Below are 25,372 nucleotides of genomic sequence, written 5' to 3'. Positions count from 1 at the left end.
CAGAAACCTTACCTCAATTCCTATGGAACATCAAGCTATTGTATTACATATACAGATGTTTGCTGATTTTCATAAATTATTACATCCATATCAGATAAATGAAAATACTTCATTGAATACACACATGAGGTATTTAAAGTTTCTTATAATTTTTTATCAGTCATTTTAACATTAACATTGTTAAAATCTCTCAAAAACACAGTACAATGGGTGTTCATCATTTACCCTGGATTTGTACTCAAGAGTAAGACAAATGAGCATCATGAGTTCAAACGTATCCCTGAATCATTACTGACATCCAAGGTAAGATGTATATTAAACAACAAAATTTCAAGGAAATTTGTGGAAAGATGAAAATCAAAACTAGAAACACAATCCACTACCCTTATGTGAAAAGTGAGATCAAACATGGCCTGATATTTCAATAACCAGTGGGAAAGTTATATGATAGGGGCTCCATTATATACATTACAGAAGAAAAAACCTATCACAAGGTACAGGCACAACAGAAGGGGAACAAATGTCATAGAAGGAATATAAGGTCTACAAAATAAACTTCACTAAGTGAGTTTGCCACACATACAGCACACTCTAGTAACTACCTCAAATGTTTCAAAAGAGAAACCAAAATGCAATTATCTCCTCCATCACTCTTGACTAAACATAATACATAATTTATTTCCTGCAAGATTATGATGCAAATAATTTTTCTTGAACCTAAAGAAATCTGTGATGTTTAAAGACATTAACAATTTTTTTGTTGTGAACAGGAATTTCTTCTTTATGTATTTGTTCCAATTTTAGACTTAAAAGTGATCTAAATAGAATTTAAAACATTTAAAACACTAGAGTTATGGTTACGTGACTAAGAAATGTTCATTCCCAAAATAAGGTCAGATTTTTAACAGCTTGCTCTAATTCCTGCTAGAAGAAGATTAAAATTCTTAATTTTCTCAGGATACAGAATTCACATTCAAATACACACACACACACACACATACACACACACACCACATAATTACACCTAAAATAACTTTTTAATCAAATAAGTTTTCACTTATGAACATTTTTCTCCTGTAAGCATTCATTACTGTAAAAGAGGAGTCGAGGCATCTGACTGCTCACTTACAGAGTTTTTCTTCATGAATTGATTCATGTAAAGAGAAAGCAAATTTAAGCTTGAAGTAAGAGAAATTCGTCCTTCTAAATTGATGGTATCATTTGGGAAGATTTAGGACATGCTGAAGGAAATATGTCACTGAGAGTAGGCTATGAGAATTTACATCCATACACCAGTTCCAGTTCCCACTCTATGCATCATGAGGAAGATTAAGGATGTGAGTTCACAGGCTCCTGCTTCAGGTGCCATGTCTGACAATTTTTGCCATGGAACTTTCATGGTAATCCTTTTATCGTTTAGGACCAAGGGCCAAATTAAATGCATTTATACATTGAAATAGAGATTATATCACAACTAAAACACCACAGTACACATCCATAAATAGTTGTACCTAAATTATGTATGCCTTGCAATTGAAGAGAAGTATAAAATCTAAAAGGGTTCCATTACCATTCAAATTCAAAGCACAAGAGATACAGTTCTGGAGGGAAAGGTACCCTTACTGCCTGACATCAGGAAACACCTACAGTTGTGAAGAGAAAGGCACCCCACTAGATGAGGCAATAATGTTCCTCTCTGAGAGAGAGCCATCACAGCTGGGATCAGCTCCATTCTTCTAAGAGAGTTTCCCAGCACAAATGTCTGTTACTGATCTGCTCCAGTCCCCTAATGAAGTGCCTCAAAAGAGGTATCCATTGCTTCTGTGCTCCTCTGGGTTAAATGAGTTTCCAAGTAGAAGTATCAATTACATCTTAGTTCAATTCCACTAGGGAGTTTCTGATCCATTCCAGTGAAAGAAGTTCTTCACAGAAATCACAATCAAGAGCTTTATTTGGGAGGGAAGAGAGTGACTGCCTCTGCTACGGTGGAAAGGGACAGCTGCCAACTGAATGAGCATATGGCACATATAGGGCTTCTTAAAACCAGATCTCTTCTAAGGAGATTTTGAAGGTGGGAACTGGTCAGATTTCAATCCCTGATTTTGAACAACCTGAGAGTTGGGCTGGATTTAGTGCGCGGAGATTCATTGGTTTTGTGCTCTGTTTAACAAGGGTAGAGTGTGTTTTTTTGGTTCTGATTTGAGAGCCAAAGTGTGTTTCCTTCACTGGCTCTTTTTTTTTTTTTTTTTTTAACTTTTTGGCTCTGTCTTCAGGGTGATGTTGTCTCTATATCCAGCTCTAGATTCAGGCACAAAGTGTTTTCCTTCGGATCTCATTTCAGTACCAGGGCGTGAGTTTTTGACTGGCCCTTTCTCCTGCCCATAGGTCTTCATAAATTCAAGAATTATAAAAATTATGTTTTGTCCATTAGTTTGCTGGTGCACATATAAAAGGTATCATAAGAATGATGTTAGTTATCAGACTGTAAATGTATTTGCATAGGATTTTGAAAAATAATTTAGAATATGCCCTCAGGTTCTTCTTCAGGTACCCAAAGGCTATTATAATTTTCAAGAGCTTTAACAAATTGATTACACATAAAAAGTTTTGTTCCTATATAAATTATAAAACATTACCAAACTGAATTTATTCATAGAGTTTCACTGCACTATGATATTTTTATGTTTTTGAAGCCTACAGTCATTAAATTCATACTTTCTCTCCTGTATGGTTTATTGTGCCAAAGGATTTACCACATAGATTTCAATCATGGTTTTTCTCCTGTATATGTACTTTTATGCATTTAATGATGAATAAGACATAAGAAGGCTTTATCATACTGATTACATTCATAATGATTCTTACTCTTTTAAGCCCCTGAACATTACTGTGATCTGCAAAGTCTTTACCACACTGAATACATCAATGGGGTTTTTCTCTTTTGTATGTTCTTTTATGCCTTGGAAGATCACTGTGTTGTTCAAAGCCCTTACCACACTGATTACATTCAAAGAGTTTCTGTCTACAGTGAGATATTTTTATGCCTTTTAAGATCACTGTGAGCTGCAAATGCCTACCACACTGGTTGTATTCATAGGGTTTCTCTCCAGTATGTGTACTTTTATGACTTTGAAGTTGATTATGTGCTACATACAAAGGCCTTCCCACACTGAATGAATTCAAAGAGTTTCTATCTAGGGTGAGAATTTTTATGCCTTTTAAGATGACTGTAAGCTGCAAAGGCCTTACCACACTGATTACATTCATAGGGTTTTTCTCCAGTGTGTGTTCTTTTATGGTACTGAAGAGCACTGCACTGTGCAAAGGCCTTACCACACTGATTACATTCATAGGGTTTCTCACCAGTATGTGTTCTTTTATGCCTTTGAAGATGACCGTTTGTTGCAAAGGCCTTACCACACTGATTACATTCATAAGGTTTATGTCCAGTATGTGTTCTCTTATGGGTTTTAAGATGACTGTTTGTTGCAAAGGCCTTACCACACTGAGTACATTCATAAGGTTTCTCTCCAGTATGTGTTCTTTTATGGTTTTGAAGATTACTCTTAACTGCAAAGGCCTTGCCACACTGATTACATTCATAGGGTTTCTCTCCAGTATGTGTTCTTCCATGGTATTGAAGAGCGTTGTACCTTGCAAAGGCCTTACCACACTGATTACATTCATAGGGTTTCTCTCCAGTATGTGTTCTTTGATGTTTTTGAAGAGCTCCTTTAACTGCAAAGGCCTTACCACATTGATTACATTCATATGGTTTCTCTCCAATATGTGTTCTTTGATGGGTTTGAAGATGACTCTTAGCTGCAAAGGCCTTACCACACTGATTACATTCATATGGTTTCTCTCCAATATGTGTTCTTTGATGGGTTTGAAGATTACTCTTAGCTGCAAAGGCCTTACCACACTGATTACATTCATATGGTTTCTCTCCTGTATGTGTTCTTTGATGGGTTTGAAGATGACTGTGAGTTGCAAAGGCCTTGCCACACTGATTACATTCATAGGGTTTCTCACCAGTATGTGTTCTTCCATGGTATTGAAGACCACTGTACCGTGCATAGGCCTTACCACACTGATTACATTCATAGGGTTTCTCACCAGTATGTGTTCTTCCATGGTATTGAAGACCACTGTACCGTGCAAAGGCCTTACCACACTGATTACATTCATAGGGTTTCTCACCAGTATGTGTTCTTCCATGGTACTGAAGAGCACTGTACCATGCAAAGGCCTTACCACACTGAGTACATTCATATGCTTCCTTTCTAGTATGTGTTCTTTTATGGGTTTGAAGAGTACTGTGAGCTGCAAAGGCCTTACTACACTGATTACATGCATAGAGTTTCACTCCAGTATGTGTTCTTTCTTTCCATTTAAGGTGACTGACATGTGTCAAGGGTCCACCACGTTGAATATCTACTGAAAGTTTTTGTCCAGTTTGAATTCTTTCAATCCTGCAAGGAAAATTGACACATATAAAAGTTTTACCACATTCTATACACTGTTGTGCTTAGACATTGGTATGAATTAATTTTATAATATATTCCAACTATAAAGAAGAATCAGATACTAAGTTTTTATAACTCTTTCTAAACTCATGTTTTGCTCTATAATTAGACACTGTTTTGCAACTTGGAAGATACCTCCAATGGTAAATTCCTTTCTTTTATGGCTTATTTTTTTACCTTCACAAAAACTTTTTTCTATATGATATTTTACACATATGTGAAGAGAACTAGATAAACTCAGAGCTTTAACATTCCTGAATTCTCCTATACTGTGAATCATATTGCATATGCTATGTGAACTAGGACACCCAGAATAATTTGCACAGTTCTAGAACTCATAGGGCTTTTTTGCAGTGTGAGTTTGTTCATCTATTAACAATGAGGGTGGAAATCAATTACTGCCATACTTGAATCAAATACAACAAGTATACTCAACATGGGGACTACTGGTTATCTAATTGTTCTTAGACAGTGGTATCCTACATCTCTCTACATCCCTATGCTCATACACTTGTATCAAGAGTAATGTATGGTATACACAGTAAAGAAGAAAAACAAATAAGAGATTTCCACATTGAATTCTCAGGGTTTGACTTGCTGTTCCTCACAGACTGGTGGTATAGATATCAAGGTTCCTACAGAACAACTGCCACATCACTCAACTCTAACTGCTTCTATCACTAAAGTTAGCACAGTCACAAGAAGTGTACGAGTAATACAAGAGTTAGTATGGGCTATTGGTTTAGTACAAAGTGTTGCAGATATACTTATCATCTCTTCAATGTGTATACCTTTTGTATTAGGAGTAGCAAGAAAGAAATTTACTTGCAGATCTGCAACATGAGAGATCTGCTCTCATGGTCCTATGCCTCAAAAGGTGATTTTTTTTTAGCCATTGCTTTCTTGATTTCTTTCTTAAAAGAATGTCTTTCAAATGTCTTTTCAAATATATTTCACATATATGAAATATGGATTTGTGAAAATTTGATAACTGTCAGCACACTTAAAACTGCTTATTCACAGTGTTGCTTTAGACTAAATCTTTCAGGATGAAGAAAAATTTCATCGGAGGCACATTGTCATAACCTTGCACATGAAAATTACCTTTCATGTCTTCTAGAACATGGATAATGTTCTTCAGTATTATGGTCTTCCCAAATGCATCCTAAAATATAATGCCAGAAAATGTATGTTATATTATTGAAAATTGTGCAATGTTTAAGCTGTTATCTTAAGGGACCCTTAGAACTATGACTGCTTTATTCAACTCATTCTTATCCTTCTAAATCAAATTACAGAAGAACATCATTAACCAAGAAAAAGTTGTCCCCTTATTTTAAAACATGAAGAAAATTCATTTTTACCTATAGTAGTGAGGTTCCTGTAGGTCTCCAGCATCACATCTTTGTAGAGATTCTTCTGGGAAGGATCCAGCAAATCCCACTCTTCCTGAGTGAAGTTGATATGCACATCATCATAGGTCACGGCCTTCTAAAATATTTCATTCATGTGTATAACAGAAAGCAGGATGGTGACAAAATTGTAAATGTATACATCTTTGACAGTACAGTCATAAAATTCTGGTGTTCCCCACTATTATTACATGACACAGATAGTCACTTTAGAAGGAAATTGAATAGGAGACACCTCTGTCATTACTTTACTCTTTGAATGGGATATCACCTTACGAAAGAACTTTCTATTAATAGAGAGAGCCAAGGTAACAGATCAACAGGACATAGTACCTGAGAAAATTATATGAAAAAGTACTAATTACAAAAATACAGTGGAAAAAGTTATGTATATTGACTCATACCTTTAAGCACAGCACTCAGAAAGCACGGTTGTGTATATTTTGTCTCTGTGTTGAATGCCAGCCAAGTCTATGGAATCATGTTTAGGACAGGTGGAAGTGTACATTAAGACCCTAACACCATTGCAAAAATTAGTGAAACAAACAAATCAGATTGAAAAAATTCAGAAATATTTACTGAAGTTCCTACAAAGCATTATGCATTCACTCCATTTCTGTATTCATATTCCAGACAGCTGAAGTGTCCTATTATCAATTGCAATATCAAAAACATTTTATGAAAAGGCACTTCATGTTTAAAATAATTACAGATGAAAACATTAGCAATATAAATGTTGGGCAAAACAAATTAACAGAGGTCTGCAAATATAGCTGTGTACTACTGAGCTCTTCTTGGTCTTAAAAAGAGGTGGGCACAATTGTGAGCACTTACATGGGGATCACAACTATTTATTATTTCAAGTTCAGGATTTCTGAGAAGCTTTGATCACTCTGATGACCAAGTACCCATATGGTGCATGCAGACACATAAAATAGTCAAATTAAATGAAAAATTAAAAGCAAGCACAACAAGCAGAAAGAAGTTCATGCTCCTGCAATTCAATGACTCAGAATGCTCAGGCAGTATTAATGTCATGAATACATGGCATCCTAGGAATCAGAATGGTATCCCCTGTCAAATTTAAAATTCAAGATATGTGTGAAGCTGAGCACAGCAGCACATGCTTGACTTGTAAAAAGCCTACACTCCAGGGTCATCATCCAACAACATAAAAACAAATAAAATCAAGAATAAAGTCCCCCTGACTTTACTTTCAGGAATTTGGAGCCACACAGCAAAGGTTACTCAGACAAGCAAACAAAACAATTAAAACTGCAGGCTACCGAAATCCTTAGCACTGAACATCAACTATTTCTTCTATATTTTATGTGATTTACAGATCAAGCCTATAATGATGGTAAAAGCAGTTCAGTATGAGTGGGAAGCTGACTGAATAATTCTAACCACAACACAGTAGACATAAAAATCAGTCAATTAGTTAAGGATATTGAGACTCATCACATACAATGAGCAATTTCATCTAGAAAGGCCTTTCCTACTAAAGGTTCATAGGAAATTGAAAGGCCTCCAAGGAGAGAAACTTGTTCAATTACATGATCTTTTCGGGAAGGTTGTTCATTCAATGAACTGCACAGACTGGACCAAGAGAGCAAGTGACCCAGGAGAGCAGAACAAAAGAGCAGGCCAAGACAGAGGGTAAAGACAGACCTCAGTAGTGTTGCTCTCTGAAACACAGACTAGGCCTAGAACAGGTCTCAAAAACAAAATAAAGATAGGACCAAGAGGCAAAGACACTGGTGGCACCCATTGAAGGATGACATGGATAGGCGTCAATGCAAGAATTTAGCAAACAACATAGAAAACAACATAGTAACACTAGAACCCAGTGGTCATACAACAGGAATAGTTGATCATCCTAACTCAGAAGAAGCAAAAGTAAATGATTTTCAGTGTAACTTTGTGAGGATGATGAGAAAATAAAATTTCCCTTAAAGAAATTGAGGAAAACACAAACAAAAATTGGAAGACATCAATAAATCTCCCAAAGAAACCCAAGAAAAAAACATAACCAAAGAGGTGAAGCAAGGAACTTAAGACTTGAAGACTGGGGCTGGTCAGTGGTGGCGCACGCCTTTAATCCCAGCACTTGGGAGGCAGAGGGAGGTGGATCTCTGTGAGTTAGAATCCAGCCCGGTCTATAATAGCTAGTTCCAGGACAGGTTCCAAAGCTACAGAAAAACCCTGTCCTGAAAAATAAAAAGACATGAAGCCTGAAATAGAGGTAATGAAGAAAACACAAATGAAGGGAATTCTGTATATGGAAAATCTGGGTAAGCAAACAGGAACTACAGCAGGAAGTGTAACCAACAGAATACAAGAGATAGAAGAGAGAATCTCAGGTGCTGAAGATACTATAGAGGAAAGAGATCCATTGGTCAAAGAAAACAATAACTCCAACAAATACCTTACACAAAACATCCTGGAAATATGGGACAGCATGAAAAAAATCCAAACCTACGAATAATAGGGATAGAAGAAAAGGAACAAAAGCTCAAAGGCACAGAAAATATAGTCAACAACAACAACAAAAAATCTTAGAAGAAATCTTTTCCAACCCAAGGAAGGATATACCAATAAAGGTACAAGAAGTTTAGAAAAAAACAGAAAGACTGGACAAAAAGTCCCCCTAACATATAATGATCAAAATACAAAATATATAGAATGAAGAAAAAAATATTAAGAACTGCAAAGGACAATGGTCAAGTACAATATAAAGGCAGACCTATCAGAGTGACACCCATATTCTTCATGGAATCTATGAAAGGAAGAAGGCCCCTGACAGATGTGCTGAAGACACTAAGAGACTAAGGAGTCTACTATAACAAGCAAAGCTTTCAACCAGACTACTATACCCAGCAGAGTTTTCAAACACTATCAATGGAGAAAAAAGGTATTCCATGACAAAACCAGATTTAAACAATACTTATCCACACAAATCCAGTCATACAGAAGGTACTAGAGGAAAAACTCCAACCCAAGGAAGCTAACTGTAAACACAGGCAACAGATAACCTGACATCACACCCAAAGAAGAGAAACACACAAACACTACTACTGCAACATAACAGGAGCTAGCAATCACTGGTCATTTACATCTCTTACTATTAATAGATCCAATTCACTTATAAAATGTCACAAGCTTAGAGAATGGATCCTAAAGCAGGATCCATCATTTTGCTTTAGAGAATAAACAGTCCTAAACTTCAAAGACAAATTACCTACGAATAAAGTGTTGGGAAAAGGTTTTCAAATCAAATGGACCTAAGAAACACACAAGTATAGGTATCCTAATAGCTAACAAAATATATTTCAAGGCAGGACTGTGAGGGGTGCATCCACCCACAGAGACTGTGGAACTGATCTCGTGGGAGCTCAGCAAGGCCAGCTGGACTGGGTCTGAACGAGCATGTGATCAAACCAAACTCTCTGAATGTGGCTGACAATGAGGCCAGATGGAGAAGCCAATGATAACGACACTGGATTTTGATTCTACTGCATGTACTTGTTTTGGGGAGCCTAGTATGTCTGGATGCACATCTTCCAAGGATGGAGTCGGGGCTTGGACTTCCCACAGGGCAGGTAGGGCACCCTGACTTCTCTTAGGATTGGAGAGCGAAAGGGAGTGGGAGGGAAATGGGAGGCGGGTAGGAGGTGGAAATTTTAAATTAATTAATTAATTAATTACTTAAAACAACAAAATAGCCTTCAAAGTAAAGTCATTCAGATTAGATGAAAAACACTTCATACTCATAAAAGGAACAATTCATTAGGATGAAGTCTCAATCCTGAACATCTATGCCCCAAATATTAGAACACCCACGTATGTAAAATAAACATTACTAAAGCTTAAAATGCACATCAAATCCCACACATTACTAGTAGGAGACTTAAACACCCTACTCTTCCTCAATGGACAGGTCAATTAGATAGAAACTTAACCGAGAAATGAGACATATGTCTTGACTTAAATGGACTCACCAGACATCTACAGAATATTCTACCCAAACACAAAAGAATATACCCACTCAGCACTTTGTGGTATCTTCTCTAAAATGGACTATAAATACGGTAACAAGGCAACTTTTGAACCACACACAAAAATTGGAATAACCTCCTGCATTTTATCAGATCACTATGGGTTTTTTTGTTTTGTTTTGTTTTGTTTTGTTTTTCGAGACAGGGTTTCTCTGTGGCTTTGGAGCCTGTCCTGGAACTAGCTCTTGTAGACCAGGCTGGTCTCGAACTCACAGAGATCCGCCTGCCTCTGCCTCCCGAGTGCTGGGATTAAAGGCGTGCGCCACCACCGCCCGGCAGATCACTATGTTTTAAAGTTAGAATTTAACAACAACAATACTCACAAAAAGCCTAAAAACTCATGGAGAATGAAGGGTGCTCTATTAAACGACCCCTGGGTCAAGGAAGAAATAGACATACTATAGAAAAAGCTGTTCCCCACAAAATTGGAAAGTTTAAACACATCTAAATAGGGTTAGTCAGCAAAATAAAATCAACCTAATGACAGCAGACAACTTATCCAATTGTTTTTGGCCAACTTCGATGAGACCTGATTTTGAAAATTGGGAGTCTAATTAAAAAGTGAAGGTTTTAACTAACACAGTAAAGCTATATACAATAAATAAAATAACTATATCTAATATATACTAGGAAGAATTCTATTGACAATGTCCAATCCCTCTGCATTTGGTAAATTTAGAGAAAATTTTTTATAATCTATCCTATCTCAGTAAACCCAAGGTATTGTTTGTAAATTTCTTTTTATCCTAACTTGTATTACCAACCTTAAATAATGTTTTTATGTATCTTCACATTATAATACTTTATACATTTCTTGAGTTCATTTTTTCAATTTGGTAACATGCATAATTACAATTATTGAGTCTTTAGCTCCATCAGAGTACCCAGAAGGAGATAATACTACCTGAGTAAACAGGAAGTGTAAAGCAAACAACATTTAAAATAAAGAAATTTTTATTTTATTTTAAATTTTCTTTTATTTTAAAGAAAATTTATATTCTTTATTTCTGTCTATTTAAAATAAATTTTTGCCAGGCTGTGGTGGTGCAGGCCTTTAACCCCAGCACTTTTACAGCAGAGGCAGGTATATCTCATTGAGTTAGAGGCCAGAATGATCTACAAAGTGAGTTCCAGGAAAGCCAGAGCAACACAGAGGAATCTGTCTTGAAAAAAGAAGGAAAATATCTTTTTGCTTTCCCTTGAAAACATACCTAATATGGTTATAATAAGTGACTGTTAGGCCAATGTATTCTTTGGGAGGGGATATTTTATTTGGATGATGTGTTATTTTTCTAGATATCTCAGTTGTCCAGGGGTTTTTAGATTCCTTAATTCAATGTTTTCATGTTTTTGAAAAGATAAAACAAAACTTTGCCTTAAACCTAACTGTATGGAGTTTTATTTTGGAAATTGTATTTAAGCAAAAGGAAAACATTTGTTAGTCTTACATATTAGTTAAGATTGAATTGTAATGCTCTCTGATTAACTAATTATCTTTTTTATTCAAGAGATCTTTTTGTATGACACTAATATTAAATGACTTTAATGGTCTCTATAATTTTATTCCACAATTTAATTCATATCTTGGTTTTTATTCTGAGGTCAACATATCTTTAAAGCATATATGTTGATTTAATTTAGTGGGGCATTTTATTATCTAATGTGTCTCCAGAATTGTTATTTCCTTTTCATTAGCTTTAAAGTTAATAATCTATTCTGTAACCTATCTCTGCAGGCCTTAACTACCCCTTTCTGTAAACTGAGCATATCTTTTAAGATACCTGATGGAGTGTTAATCTAATTAATTCTTATCAATAAAAAATCAGGAGTGAGATATGGGGGTATGAACCTGAAAGATCAGAGAAGCAGCAGAGCACCACCAGTGATTCTGACTGCCTCCATCTACAAGAGAGAAAGATCTTCTCTCAGCCTCAACTGTCTACTTCCTGTCTCTTATCTGTTCGCAGTCCTCAAAGTCTCTGTGATATTTTGTTCAGCTAATGGATACCTCTTATCTCTGACTACAAACAAAGTTGATTATCAAAATAAGATCAAACTATTACACCACCCCCTGCAATTTCTCATATCTCACTCTATTACTACTTCCATTCCTCAAATGCAGGCCTCCATGACAGAGGTCTCAATGCTTGGAAATTTCAACATCCTGCAGTCTCAAATGTAACCCAGCTTCATATTCAACACTTAATGCAATGAACTCCACAGGCTCTTCACCAGGGCTCTGAATCTCACAATCATAGATGGCTACAACTGTGAAGAACAGACCACAGAAGAATCCATGACCTTTACATTTTGCATCTTTTTTATTTCCAGAATCAGTAAAACATAGGTAATCCTGCTGAGAATGATGAACACTACCAAACTTTGAGTAAATTTACTGCAGGTAAATTTATGTATGGTGTTGCTCCTGAGACTGATGTGGGAGTGCCCTTTGTGTGCTGAGATTATCATTTATGAATATAGAAACTGTCTTTTCCTACTGAAAGCTCAGAACTTCAGCAGGCAGGGAGGACTGGACTGAATGTTGGGAGAAAGAAGAGCAGAGTCAAAAGATGCCATGGATCCTGCACTAGAGATAGATGTGCTCGAACTTTGCTGGTAGGCCACAAACTTGTGGTGATACACAGATTAATGGAGATGGGTAAAATTAATATGTAAGAGTTAGCCAATAAGAAGTTAGAGCTAATGGGTCAAGCAGTGATTTAATTAATATAGTTTCTGTGTGGTTGTTTTGGGCATGAAATGAACATGTGAAGTGGCCAAGTGGCATCACTTTAACATGAGACAAGAATTACACTGTATATTACTTCCATAAAGTAAGGGCATAGCTGGATAGAGTCTTAGGCATAGGGCACCTTCCTTTAATGGTGCTGAAAACCATGAAAATCCCTGTCTCTTTTTCACCACTGGACTGCCATCTGAAACTACCTAGTGCTTTCATTCTTCAGACATGGAAAAGTCAAGATAGTTTTGGGGCCAAATATCACACAAATGATCTCTAGTTAAACGTTTTTATGAAGTCTTCTAAGCACCTGCACTTACTAGCCCAAGATGACATAAGAGAGCCACAGGAATGAATCCCAGCTTGGGCTGGAGAGGCCACAGCAAGTTAAGCTATGACTGTTTATTGAGAGCAATCAGACATTTGATAACTTTATCAGAAATAGAAGATAATAGAAATTTGCAGGATCAATACAGGATAGCTGCTAGGATATCATGAAGACTGTAAGCTATACAGGGAATACAGTATTATTGTGTCAGACCAATTTTTCCATTGCTTCCAAACTTCCTTGACCACTAAGGGAATACTCAGAGAAACACAGATTAGCTTAGTGCCTAACTCAGCAACTGAAAGGCACACTGTGTCCTAGGAGCCATAGATTTTAAACTGAAAAAAAAACTAAGACAAACATCACTCAGGATGGATAGAACAATCTAACTCCTTTGTTCCCTGCAGAGCCTTTTGCCCACTAAAATGCTATGATCTTCACCTCCATTGTCCACCAGTACTCTCAACATTCCCATCTTTCAGGTTCTACAAAAACACTCAATTAAGCCGTGTAGAGTTTTCTGTGACTGACTTTTGCCATCTAAAGTCATGATATTTTGAAAATCCTTCCACAGTCAAGATTCCCACAACTTTAAGATACCATCTTACACCTGTCAGAATGGCTAAAATCAAAAATGCCAATGGTTGCCTATGCTGGAGAGGATGTGGAGTAAGGGGAACACTCATCCATTGTTGGTGGGAATACAAACTTGTGCAACCACTTTGGAAATTAGTGTGACAGTTTCTCAGGAAACTGGGAGTCACCCTACTTCAGGATCCAGCAATTCCACTCTTGGGACTATACCCAAGAGATGCTCAATCATACTACAAAAGCATTTGTTCAACTATATTCATAGCAGCACTATTTGTAATAGTCAGAACCTGGAAACAACCTAGGTGCCCCTCAATAGAAGAATGGATAAAGAAGGTGTGTGAGGGAAATGGGAGGATGGGAGGAGGTGGAAAGTTTTACTAAATAAATATAAAAAAGAAAAAAAACAATTAAGCTCTGTAGAGTATTCTGTGACTGACTTTTGCCATCTAAAGTCCCATTATCTTGAAAATTCTTCCACAGTCAATATTCCCAAGTCCACTGCAGCAATAAAATCACTTTTCAGGTACCTCTTTTGTTCCAACTTTCTTCTTTGTTGCTGTGATTAAATTACTTAACCGAAAGGAACTAACTCTGGTAATGAAGACATTTATTTGGTTATTGACTCCTATGTCAGGGTCCACCACTGTGGGAGCTTAGGATAGAAACTCTAGTTAATCACTGAAGGCAAAACATGCAGAACCATTCTTTCCTAATTTTCTCTTTTGCTTTGTCACCACTGTCTTGTGCTCAGTTAGCTTCCTTAATCAGCCCAGGCCCACTTGCTTAGAGACATTGCCAACTCAGGGGAAGACTCTTCTTCCAAGTCAATCATCAGTCAACACAATCTCTTTCAGACAGAAATCAGACATCTTGATCTAAGCAAAGACTCAATTGATGTTCCCTCAGATTACCGTAGGCTTTTTCATGTTGACAGCTGAGGCTAATTAGCACACAGACAATATTATATGGAAAGGTTTTTAAAAACCAAAAATAATGTATTATTCTTGTCAATCACTTGAGCAGCAAAGACCTAGACATGAGGATAACAACAACTGGAAAACACAGCTATGCCAGAAAATGAAAAGAGATAAGGATCTAAGATAAAGAAGAGAAAACTAAAACTGTCACTCCACAGAAACTATTCAAAACAAAAACTTAAGGTACCGATAATAGAAGGCATATTCTAAATACAAATTGGTGAAGGTCCATCATTTTTGGAAATTTAATGACATAATTAGATTACGGGTTATAAAATCCACAACATAGATGGCACCACTGACAAAACAGGCCTCAAAGACAGACCTTCAAATACATATTATGGTCTCTTAAACAAGAACTACAAGATTCTAATCAAAATCAAACTCTAAGAAATCACTGGCCGTCATTCATCCTGTACACTCCAGTTCTCTCCTTTACCAATAACAAAAAATGGGTTGGGGGAGAAGGGCTGTTCATCAAAATTTGCAAGATTCATTTGATGCCTCTGATATTTTTGCTTTGTGGAAAATAGTTTTGATTACTAAAAGTATCTCATTCTCTTATAATAAAGAAAATGATGTATGTTAGGATCACTTAGATACCATTTCATTTCCTACAATTGGGGAATGCCTCTAAGTCTGCATCAGAGTGAGGAATTAAAACTTTTTAAATAAAATTTCAGGAGAAAGATTTTTAAGGAATCAGTGTGCATGTGAAGTAACTTGCTTTACTCTGCTTTATAATCAAAAATAATTTTGAAGGCAAGGTTATTCCTAATTTTTGAGTTTGCTTAAGCATGAGACAAAATGCCTTACATATGTGTACATGTGATATACAAAAAAAGAGACTGTCAGATCCCCTGGATTGAGAATAGTACAGATTTCTTAATCTCCCAACATGAATGTAGGTTTAAACTCATGTCATCCACCAAAAAAATTGTGTTGAACTACCTGCTAAGAGACACAATACCTTTTACCAAATAAGCCAACTTTTTCTCAGATTAATAGAAACAAGAAAATCAAAAATAAATAAAGAAGTAAAGAAATGATCTTTGGGAACACGATGCATCAAAATTAAGATGGTTTGTAAGGTAAATTTACAGCACTAAATAAATACAATTCAATAACTTTGTCCAAGAATTTGTAACAGGAAAGCTTATCTCGAAGTTACATTCCATTGGAAACACTCAGAATGCTCATTGGGATTATGTGTTAATAATCCCAATTATTAAGTATAATACTTAATACTTAAGGAGCAAAGACTCAAATATGAAGACAGCAACAACTGGAACACAGAGATATGCCAGGATATGGAAAGAGCAGGAATCTAAGATAGAAAAAAAATAATCTCTGCATAGAAACTTCCCCAAAACCCAAAACTTGAGGAATTTATGATGTAAGAAATTTTCTGAATAAAATTGGAGAAGGTTCATCATTTTCTAGAAAATGAATAATATAATTAGATTACAGTTATAGATTACAGAAAAAATAGAATACATATTCACATAATTTGCTTTCTGTATTTTCCACAAAGATCCTTCAATCAAGAATGCGCCCAAAGTTTGTGAAAGAATAAAGGTGTTGAAGAGAAAAAGCCATGATCAAAAGCAGGAATATGTTGTCAATTTTTAATTAAAAGGTCAAAGTAATCCTAGGCAAGGAAAAGAGTGATCTTGACCCATGTTACCAAGCTATCTTTCATGATATGTCTATAGAAATTAAATAAACTCAACTGAACAACTTTCACAAAGATAACTCAAAGTGACCCTTAAACTGTTTTTTTTCTGACCCTCAGTTACTGATCTGTCTTCTGAGACAGCAGCCTCATGACACAGATGTTCTCTTTGCAAATAGAGAATATCACTTCCTACAGCTCTCCAGATCTTGTGCGTTCCTCTGGTTTAATGTAAACACAGTCCCAAAATGTCCAATCTTAAGACAAACAAAAAATGATTTAAAATCTACTTCTTACTACATGACATGTGGCAGAATATGTAGATTGTACCCTGTCTACCTGTCTAACACAATGCACACCTGAGAAATCTTTGCAAATAAGAAACTTCTTTTGTCCCCTGGTAAGCGTCACTGGATCACATCACTGTGGCATGTGGCAGGATCATGTTAAAAGCGTTCTGCTCAAGTATTTCTCTACCAGTTCTACAATTTGTAATTTTTTATTTTAAAAAAACTAAAAATGGAATGCAACATTCAGAACTTCTAGAATCTAGAACTTCACTTTTCTAATCTCTCTTCCTACTACACAACAAAAGCAGTGCCCATGGGTATATTCTGGACAGAGATACAACCGGCATCATATCCTCCATTTCCATGGCTGCAGAGTCCCACTTTCCCCAGTAAATGCATACACAAGGAGGCTCAGAAAACAAGGGTCACTGCCACCATGAACAACATGGAGCAAGATAACTAATGTCTGGCTTATGATCTTTCCAAGTCATAGCAGAAATGACAGTTCTACAGACCTGTTCTTGACACCCTCCACTCACTTATGGGATAGCTTGTGGTCTTCCTTACAACTCCCTACAGCAGAGACAAAAGAGAATCAAGGAAAGAACCCACAAACTCTCTGCCACTAGTACTCTTGATTGCTAATGCTTCCCAGAATCCCTCACTGGCTAGGGCCACCCAGCTGGGACTCACAATATTAGCAACTTCTCTACTGGAGCATCAGAGATCAAATGACTCAGACAGCATAGTTTTTCCATGCCTGCCCTTCCAGTCCAGCAGACAGGGCCCCAGTTCAGAAAGTTTGTATTTTAGTACATGTTATTCCACTCTCCTAGAGCACATCCTGTTCCTTGTCCAAAGCACAGGGTCCTTTGTGTGTAAATTCTATTGCACACTCACTTTTCAGTACAGCCATCCCATTGGCTCAGAGATGGAAAATACTGCAGACAAACACAGGTCACATGCATAAAGTAACTACTGTAATGGGCGTGGTCAGTCGGCAATTGGAAATAACCAAACTAGCCTTATATAAAATACTCAGCTTTAATAAAAGGAGAAAATGGTAGAAACTTACAGAGCCAGAGTTCCAGCAAAGAGCAGGGAACCCAGAGAGGCAAAACAAACAAATATGGATCTTTTAAAGGTATTTTATCCCCCTCCCACCCCCAGGGGTCACGCTCCTCAGACAAGGGATTGGTCAGTTTCCCCATCAAACTACTGTTACTGTGTAACAGTGGTTACTTTGTAACTATAGTTAAAGAAAAACAGATCAAGACTTAGAAAACAATCCAGGCATATTTAGGTTTGGAGGCAGCAAGGAGAATATAAATATAATGTAGATTTCATCTCAAAAATTAGTTTGGAAATTTGAAACAGACTTTATAGCCATGTGCTCCAGAGACTAGGGATTTCTATTAGAACACATTAAAGATTTCTCATATATTTTGTCTAAAATAAATGTCTTAATGCTGAAAAGTAAGAGTCCTGTTAAGCAGGGCCACAACATTTTACCCAGATCTTCTATTATAGATGAGCTACTGTAGATAGAGCAATTAGGATTAATTGCCCTGGTCTGGGGACTGCAAACGACGCTCAATTAAGACATTCATAAAACACCTACAATTTAACAAGTGGTGCTGGCATAACTGGATATCAACATGTAGAAGAATGAAAATAGACCCATATGTATAACCATGCACAAAACTTAAGTCCAAATGGATAACAGACCTCAACATAAAGCCAGCCACACTGAACCTTATAAAAGAAAAAGTGGGAAGTATGTTTAAACACATTGGCACAGGGAACCACTTCCTAAATATAATCCCAGAAGCACAAACAATGAGAGAAACAATCAATAGATGGGACCTCCTGAAACTGAAAAATCTTCTATAAAGCAAAGGACATGGTCAACAAGACAAAATGACAGCCTACAGAATGGGAAAAGATCTTCACTAACACCACATCAGACAGAGGTCTGATCTCCAGAATATACAAAGAACTCAAGAAATGGGACACCAAAAGATCATATAATCCAATAAAAAAAGCAGTGCAAAAACCAAAACAGAAAACTTTCAACAAAGGAATCTAAAATAGCTGAAAGACACTTAAGGAAATGTTCAACATCTTTAGTCATCAGAGAAATGAAAATCAAAAAGAATGGCCAAAATCAAAAACACTGATGACAACTTATGCTGGAGAGTTTGTGGGGAAAAGGGAACACTTCTGCATTGCTGGTGGGAATGCAAACTAGTAAAACCCCTTTGGATGTCAGTGTGGCGACTGCTCAGAAAATTAGAAAAAAAACCTTCCTCAAGACCCAATAATACCACTTTTGGGTATGTATCCTTTGGATACAATTATGCCACAAGGACATGCGCTCAACTGTGTTCACAGCAGCATTCTTTGTCATAGCCAGAACCTGGAGACAACCTAAATGCCCAACAATCAAAGAATGGATAAAAAAAAAATGTGGCACATTTACACAATGGAGTACTACACACCAGAAAAAATAATGACAATTTGAATTTTGCAGGAAAACAAATGGAACTAGAAAACCTTATTTTGAGTGAGGTAACCCAGACACAGAAAGACAATTATCACATGTACTCACTCATAGGTGGTTTTTAAAAATAAAGCAAAGAAAGCCAGCCTACAAACAACAATCCCAGAGAACTTAGACAACGATACGTACACTAAGAGAGACTTACATAGATATAATCTACATGGGATGTAGAAAGTATAGAAAGACAAGATCTCCTGAGGAAATTGGGGACCTTGGGGGAGGGTTGATGGGGGAGGGGAGAAGCAGCGAGAGGAGCAGAGAAAAATGTAGAGCTCAAAAAATATCATGGAAAAAAATAAAAAAGATATACTGTGGAAGGGGGAGAATCCCATAATTAATTGAGGAGGAACCTGTTCTGGGCAGTAGGGGAGGCCCAGGGAGTGGGGCGGGGGTGACATAGTCCCTCTGGAGATGTACCATGGACACTTCACAAATGTGTGACCTGCTCCCTGTTTCCCTGCTCCACTTCACCCTCCTTGGGCCTTTCTCAGGGGTAGCTGGGTACCTGTAGTAGAAGGGCTTTTTTTTTTTACCCAGAGCTCTGGAAGGGTACCAATCTGTTCAGCTTGTTTCCTTCCCTCATCTTCTCCCTGCCTTTTGCAGTCTCTGCCTGCTCCTGATTTACCAGGTCTAGGCACAATCTACTCTTCTTTCCTAGGGGGTCTTGCCCTTCCAGTTTGCCTGGTGAATTATTTTGTTTCCTTTTTTGTTTATTTTTTGTCTTGAGTGTCTTTCTTTGCAGGTTTCTGTAGCAGAAAAGACCTCACTCCCAGTGGATTCAGTGTAAATTCCACTTACCTCTGGGAAAATACACTAATTTGTGTTGGGAATTTTTGCAGTGTTTATGTTTATCTGGTGTTCTTGTTTTGTTTTTTATTTTTACTTTACAATTTTCCCTTTTGTTCAGAGGGAATAGGAAGAAGTGGGAATAAGTCCTGGTGGGGGTTGGATTTTGTTTTTTAAAAACTCATTTACAGGGGACAAGGTTTTTGAAAATAATGTATCATGAAGAAAGTTGTTTATTGAAATAAAATTGATTTAAAATTTATTTTCTGCTACATGGATTATGGCCCAAGATGTGAACTGTGCTCTATCTACTTGCCCAACACAATGCACACCTGAGAAATCTCTGCAGATCAGAAACTACTTTGTCCCCTAGAACTAAGATTCACTGGATCACACCATTGCAGCTAGTGGTAGGATCACATTAAAAGCATTCTAAACTTGCATTGCTATAAGAAAATCAATATCACCATTTTCCTACCAGTTCCAAAACTATTTGTGATCTTTATAACAAAAACCTGAAATTGGAATGCAACATTCAGAACTTCAGGAATCTAGACCTTCAGTTTCCTAATCTCTTTTCCCACTGCACACCAAGAGCAGTGTCCATGTGTGTACTCTGGACAATCAGCATCATATCCTCCAGTTCCAGAGTCTCCCCTGCCCCTGTAAATTCATATACAGGGAGGGTCAGAGGACAAATTCACTGCCAACATGAACCACATGGACCAACATAACTTCATTCTGGCTCATGATCAGTCCAAGTCACAGCAGAAATACAGTTCAACAGACCTGAACACCCAACACTCACCACAGTATAGCTTGTGATCTTCCTTACTACTCCTTACAGCAGAGGCAGAAGAGAATCATGGAAAGAACCCACAAACTGTCTGCCACCAGTACTCCACATTGCTAACCCTTCCGAGAATCCCTCAATGGCTAGGGTCACCCAGCTGGGACTCACAGTATTAGCAGCTCCCCTATAGGAGGATCAGAGATCAAATGACTCTGACAGCACAGTCCTTCCAGTTCTGCCTTTCCAGCCCAGCAGACCAGGCCCTAGTTTAGAAAGTTTGTATTTAGTACACATTATTTGACTTGCCTACAGCACATCCTGATCCTCACACAAAGTACAGGGTCCTTTGTGTGCACATTACATTGCTCACTTTCCAGTGTAGACATCCCATTCACTCAGAAAAGTAAAATCCTGCAGACAAACACAGGTCCCATTCATAAAGTATCTACTGTTACTGTGTAAGTGTTGTTAAAGAAATACAGTCCATGAATTAGAAAACAATTGGGATCATGTTATGGCTCAGAGGGAACAAAGACAATGTGAATAGGATGTAGTTTTAATCTCAAAAATTATTTTGAAAAGTTGAAACAGGCTTTATGGCCGTATGCTCCAGAGACTAGGGATTTGGATTAGAGCACAATAAATATATTTCATATATTTTCTCAAAAGATGAAGATCTTAATCCAGAAAAGTAGCAGTCCTATTAAGCAGGGACACAGTATTTAACCCAGATCTTCTATTTTGGCTAACTATTGTATATATAGCAATTAGGTTTCAGGAGAAGTTCAGTCCCTTACCCCGATTCTTGATTGCACAGGTCCATGGACTGCAAACACTGGTCAATCAGGACCATCACGTAGCATCTACAATTGACTACCTGATTCCACATAAGTAATCTCAGTTGAAGGAGGAAAGCTCTCATCCTCAGGCCAACCTCTCACTTCCTGCACGGTGTCTCCACCAGGTTCAAAGTTGGTCAATGAGTTCAATTCTTATACCAATCCCACTTCATTTCTAAGTCCCCAATAAAAGTCAGAGAGAATAGCAGACACTCATTAACTGCTCTATTTTTCTTTCTCTCTGACTAGTCAAGGCCAAACCTGGAAGGAGTTGCAGGACTGTCTTCCCAGAACTGGGCAGCGGAGGCAGGATTAGGTGTTCAAAATAATTATCAATTACGTAGCATGAGGCAGGCCTAAAGTATAGGAGGCATTGCTCTACACAGAAATCAGCATAACTTGAAAGAAATGAAATGAAACTATTAATGACTTAGAAACATTGGAGAACAGAAACAAACAGAGATAACAGCAGCAATACACTTAAAGAAAGTATTTGAAAATGACACCAAACAGTGGTTTTTAAAGTGATGATAAAAATGCACTTTTAAGATTAAATAAAATTTTCTATATTGACTTTGAAAAACGAGTAGGCCCTTCCGTGAGAGATGGGATGTCATTAATATGAGATAGATTGATGGTGCCCATATACATATATTGACTGCTGAGATCTGTAACATGACACATAGAGTTAGTCAATGGTCTGTTTCTCAAATCACTGAGCTGATATAACTGTGTCAAGCAGGACTGATCATATCTGCAGAGGATAGTTGCCTAATTGCAAATTCATGTTCCTTGAGTCAAGAAAACTTCCCAATCTGGACAACCATGTACTCTGGTCTGTGTTCATTCACATGACAATAATTTAAACATGGTGGGAAATTACAAACCACTCCCACTACCACAATTGTGCCCTTTTTTTTTATAATGATGGCTCTAATAGCTGATTGCCTATGCTGTGTCCCCGGTAGTGTACATAATAAACTCTTCCCCCTATTGTGGTCTGAAGACAGAAGTGGTGATCCATATGCAAATCCTTTCTCTCTGAGTGCATTGGATAGTCAACTACATGACTCAAATGCATAATTTTAAAACTGTGAGGTGCTCCAGTCATTTAAGAATTTTGAAGGTGTAATATAGAGGACACTCAAGGTCATTGCCCTGGAAAGCAAACAACAGGGACTGAGGCCACCTGAGTCAACATAAGAGAAGTTGTCTAAGAAAAAATTTTTCTATTAGGTTAGAAATGCAGCAGTTCTAGAATATGTCTTTCCACTGAGAAATAACTTCACACCCTTGGGAGATTAATAAATGAATGTCTCTTTAATAATGGCATGTGTCAATCTCTGGCCAATGCTCAAGGGGAACCAGGGTAGACAGATTTTGCATTTAATATGCTATTATCCTTAAGTATCCCTTAGGTTCATGATCCAGATTACACTTTGAACAATTGAAATAGAAACAGGCAACTTTCCAGTCTAGACATTTAGGGATTTGGCAGAATTACACAGCAAAAATATTCCAAGAATATTTTAAGTACACCAGTGACATGTTACATCAGGTCATTCTTCACTGACAATGTTCTAAGGTGAAGTTCACAGCGGATGACAAAGATAGGACAACTAAAAGGTAAAACACACAGGGAAGGTGTTGCAGAAGATAAGTCCCATGCCTAGTAAGCTTCTGAAGAAAAATAGCATTTGCCAGGTGGTGGTGGCAGGTACCATTAATCCCAAGACCCAGGGGAAGAGCCACGAGCTTCTCTGTGAGTTTAAGGCCAGCCAGGTCTACAGAGTTCCAGGATAGTTAGAACTGTCCCAGAGGATCTCTGTCTCAGATAATGAAAAAAAATAGAAGATATCAGCTAGCATTTTATATACTACTTCCAGAGGAAAAATGAAAAAAATTATGAAGTCAGTAGAAACTATCATCCAATGAGACAAATTTAGGAGGAGGCTTGTCCAACAATTCTATACAGGTATTTCAAAAACTTTGTTTAGTGAAGAGTGGCTTTGGTACTGATATCCACAGCTCTGAGTTGGGTTCTCCAGAGCTGAGGCAACACCTCCACAAAGTCCTTGACACCAGACCATTACCAGCTCCAAAGCATATTTCTGCTTTGAGAAAAGAATCTATGTTTGATTATCAATACATAAGGTCATTAGGTAAACACACAAGGCTTATGTCTCAGGCTGTTTCTAGATCTTCCAAGAGTATCCCTCCTCCCTGCCTGAGGTCCTAAATGAAAGCCTTGATTGATCAGGCCAGTCACTCACACAACAGTGTTTTACATTTCAAATATAAGTCAGCTGGTGTCATATTGTCCATTTGGCAGAACTGTGCTTTTCTCAAAAAGAAAACTGGAACTTTAAGGCAAACCAGGTCTTAAGGTTGGTTATGACCCTGTAATGACTCCTTGAACAGCTTGTTAAGAGGCCTGTTATTTGATATTTGGATGGGCCTAGTGAATTTTTTTAAAATCAGTGATGGCTTCTTTGAAACAGTTTGGAGCCAAGTATCTGGGCAATCCTGGTGAAGAATGTATACCCAAGCATTCTAATCTCTACCAGCCCTGATTAGCATATTCTCAGCTTTTGGGTCTCTTAGACACAGTCCTCCCTCTGCTAAATTCTACTTTGTGAGACTTAATTACTCACTAAGCATTGGTAAATCCTTTGTACCACCAATTCTCCTCTTCTACATTATGGTGTAGTAGTGGATTGCTACCCAACACCTGAGATGCCTTTGATAACCTCCACAAATTTAAATATGAATTCATATTATTATTAAGTTGGGGGCATAGCCCCAGCCCCTGGCCTGGGAGTTGCTTTGCTCTGAACTCCAAATCCCAGCTTGCAAGGTCCTGACCCTCCACACAGGGAAGGGTCAGGATCACTCCCACATGGTATTTAAGGGGCCTCTTAGAGGAGAAACACGTGGTTTTGGAGTCTGCATGAGCTCCTTGCTGTCCTGTCTCCCCACCATGTGCTCGCCAACCTGAGATAATCTTACTTAATAAAACAATGGGCATTTTGATTTGGTTTGATTGGATTTCTTGCATCGGCAGGGCTGTTTTTGTTCTTAACAATTATATTTAAAGGCTAAATGCACAGTGCTCAATATTGAAAAGATACTGGGGAATGTAGGCCTGAGTTTGACAACTTGTTTCCATGGATGCAACAAGCTTGTTGAAGTTGACTAGAAAGGTGTTTGTACACACAGCTTCCTGCTCCCAATACTCTAAGCAGATGAAGCCACAGATCAAAGTTATCCAGAGGCCTGCCCCTAGGCCCATGAATTAGCAGGGACCACGTGGGACTTCACAATACAGAGAATATGGCGGCAGGTTCCCACCCAGATCCTGGGACGACACACCATGCTGTCTCCCGCACCTCACCCTCTCCTCCTCCCACCAGGAGACAGCATTTCCCTGCTCACCATGATGTCCTTCTCCAGGTCGCCAAAGCTCTCAGTTCATCATCGCCCAGCAGCAGCAACTGCTCCACAGCACAGGAAACCGTGGCCACACAGACAGATGCCCTTCAAAGTGAAGCCTGAAGGCGCCTGCCCGGAAGAGACCTGCCCTGCTATGACTGGCAGGTCACCTGGAGGATATGATTGGCTAGTGAGGCCTGAGTGGAGGAAACACCTCCCATAGGGCTATAGTGTGCTTAAAGAGACAACACATTGGTTCCTGGTCATTCCTCCCACTCCATCAAAAATTCTTTTCTAGATCTGAGAACATATGCATGCACTTGCCTCTTGCTACAAAAGCAGTCACTTTCATCTTC

At 37.8% G+C, this 25,372-nt stretch overlaps 1 protein-coding gene across 1 annotated transcript; it reads right to left on the bottom strand.

Moving 5' to 3' along the window:
* On the bottom strand, positions 1-25,121 carry LOC119805830 (zinc finger protein 431-like). The gene is made up of 4 exons (XM_038317622.1): positions 25,020-25,121; positions 5,894-6,020; positions 5,634-5,694; positions 1-4,475 (listed from the first exon to the last, which is right to left on the bottom strand). The coding sequence occupies exons 1-4, from the start codon at positions 25,020-25,022 to the stop codon at positions 3,191-3,193; spliced, it is 1,476 nt and encodes a 491-aa protein (XP_038173550.1). The 5' UTR covers positions 25,023-25,121; the 3' UTR covers positions 1-3,190.
* Positions 25,122-25,372: the final 251 nt, after the last annotated feature.

Source organism: Arvicola amphibius, unplaced genomic scaffold (genome assembly GCF_903992535.2).
Source record: "Arvicola amphibius unplaced genomic scaffold, mArvAmp1.2, whole genome shotgun sequence".
In the NCBI taxonomy this organism is placed as follows: domain Eukaryota; kingdom Metazoa; phylum Chordata; class Mammalia; order Rodentia; family Cricetidae; genus Arvicola; species Arvicola amphibius.
Note: the sequence above shows the minus strand (reverse complement) of the source record. Positions and strands in the feature narration are given on the sequence as shown.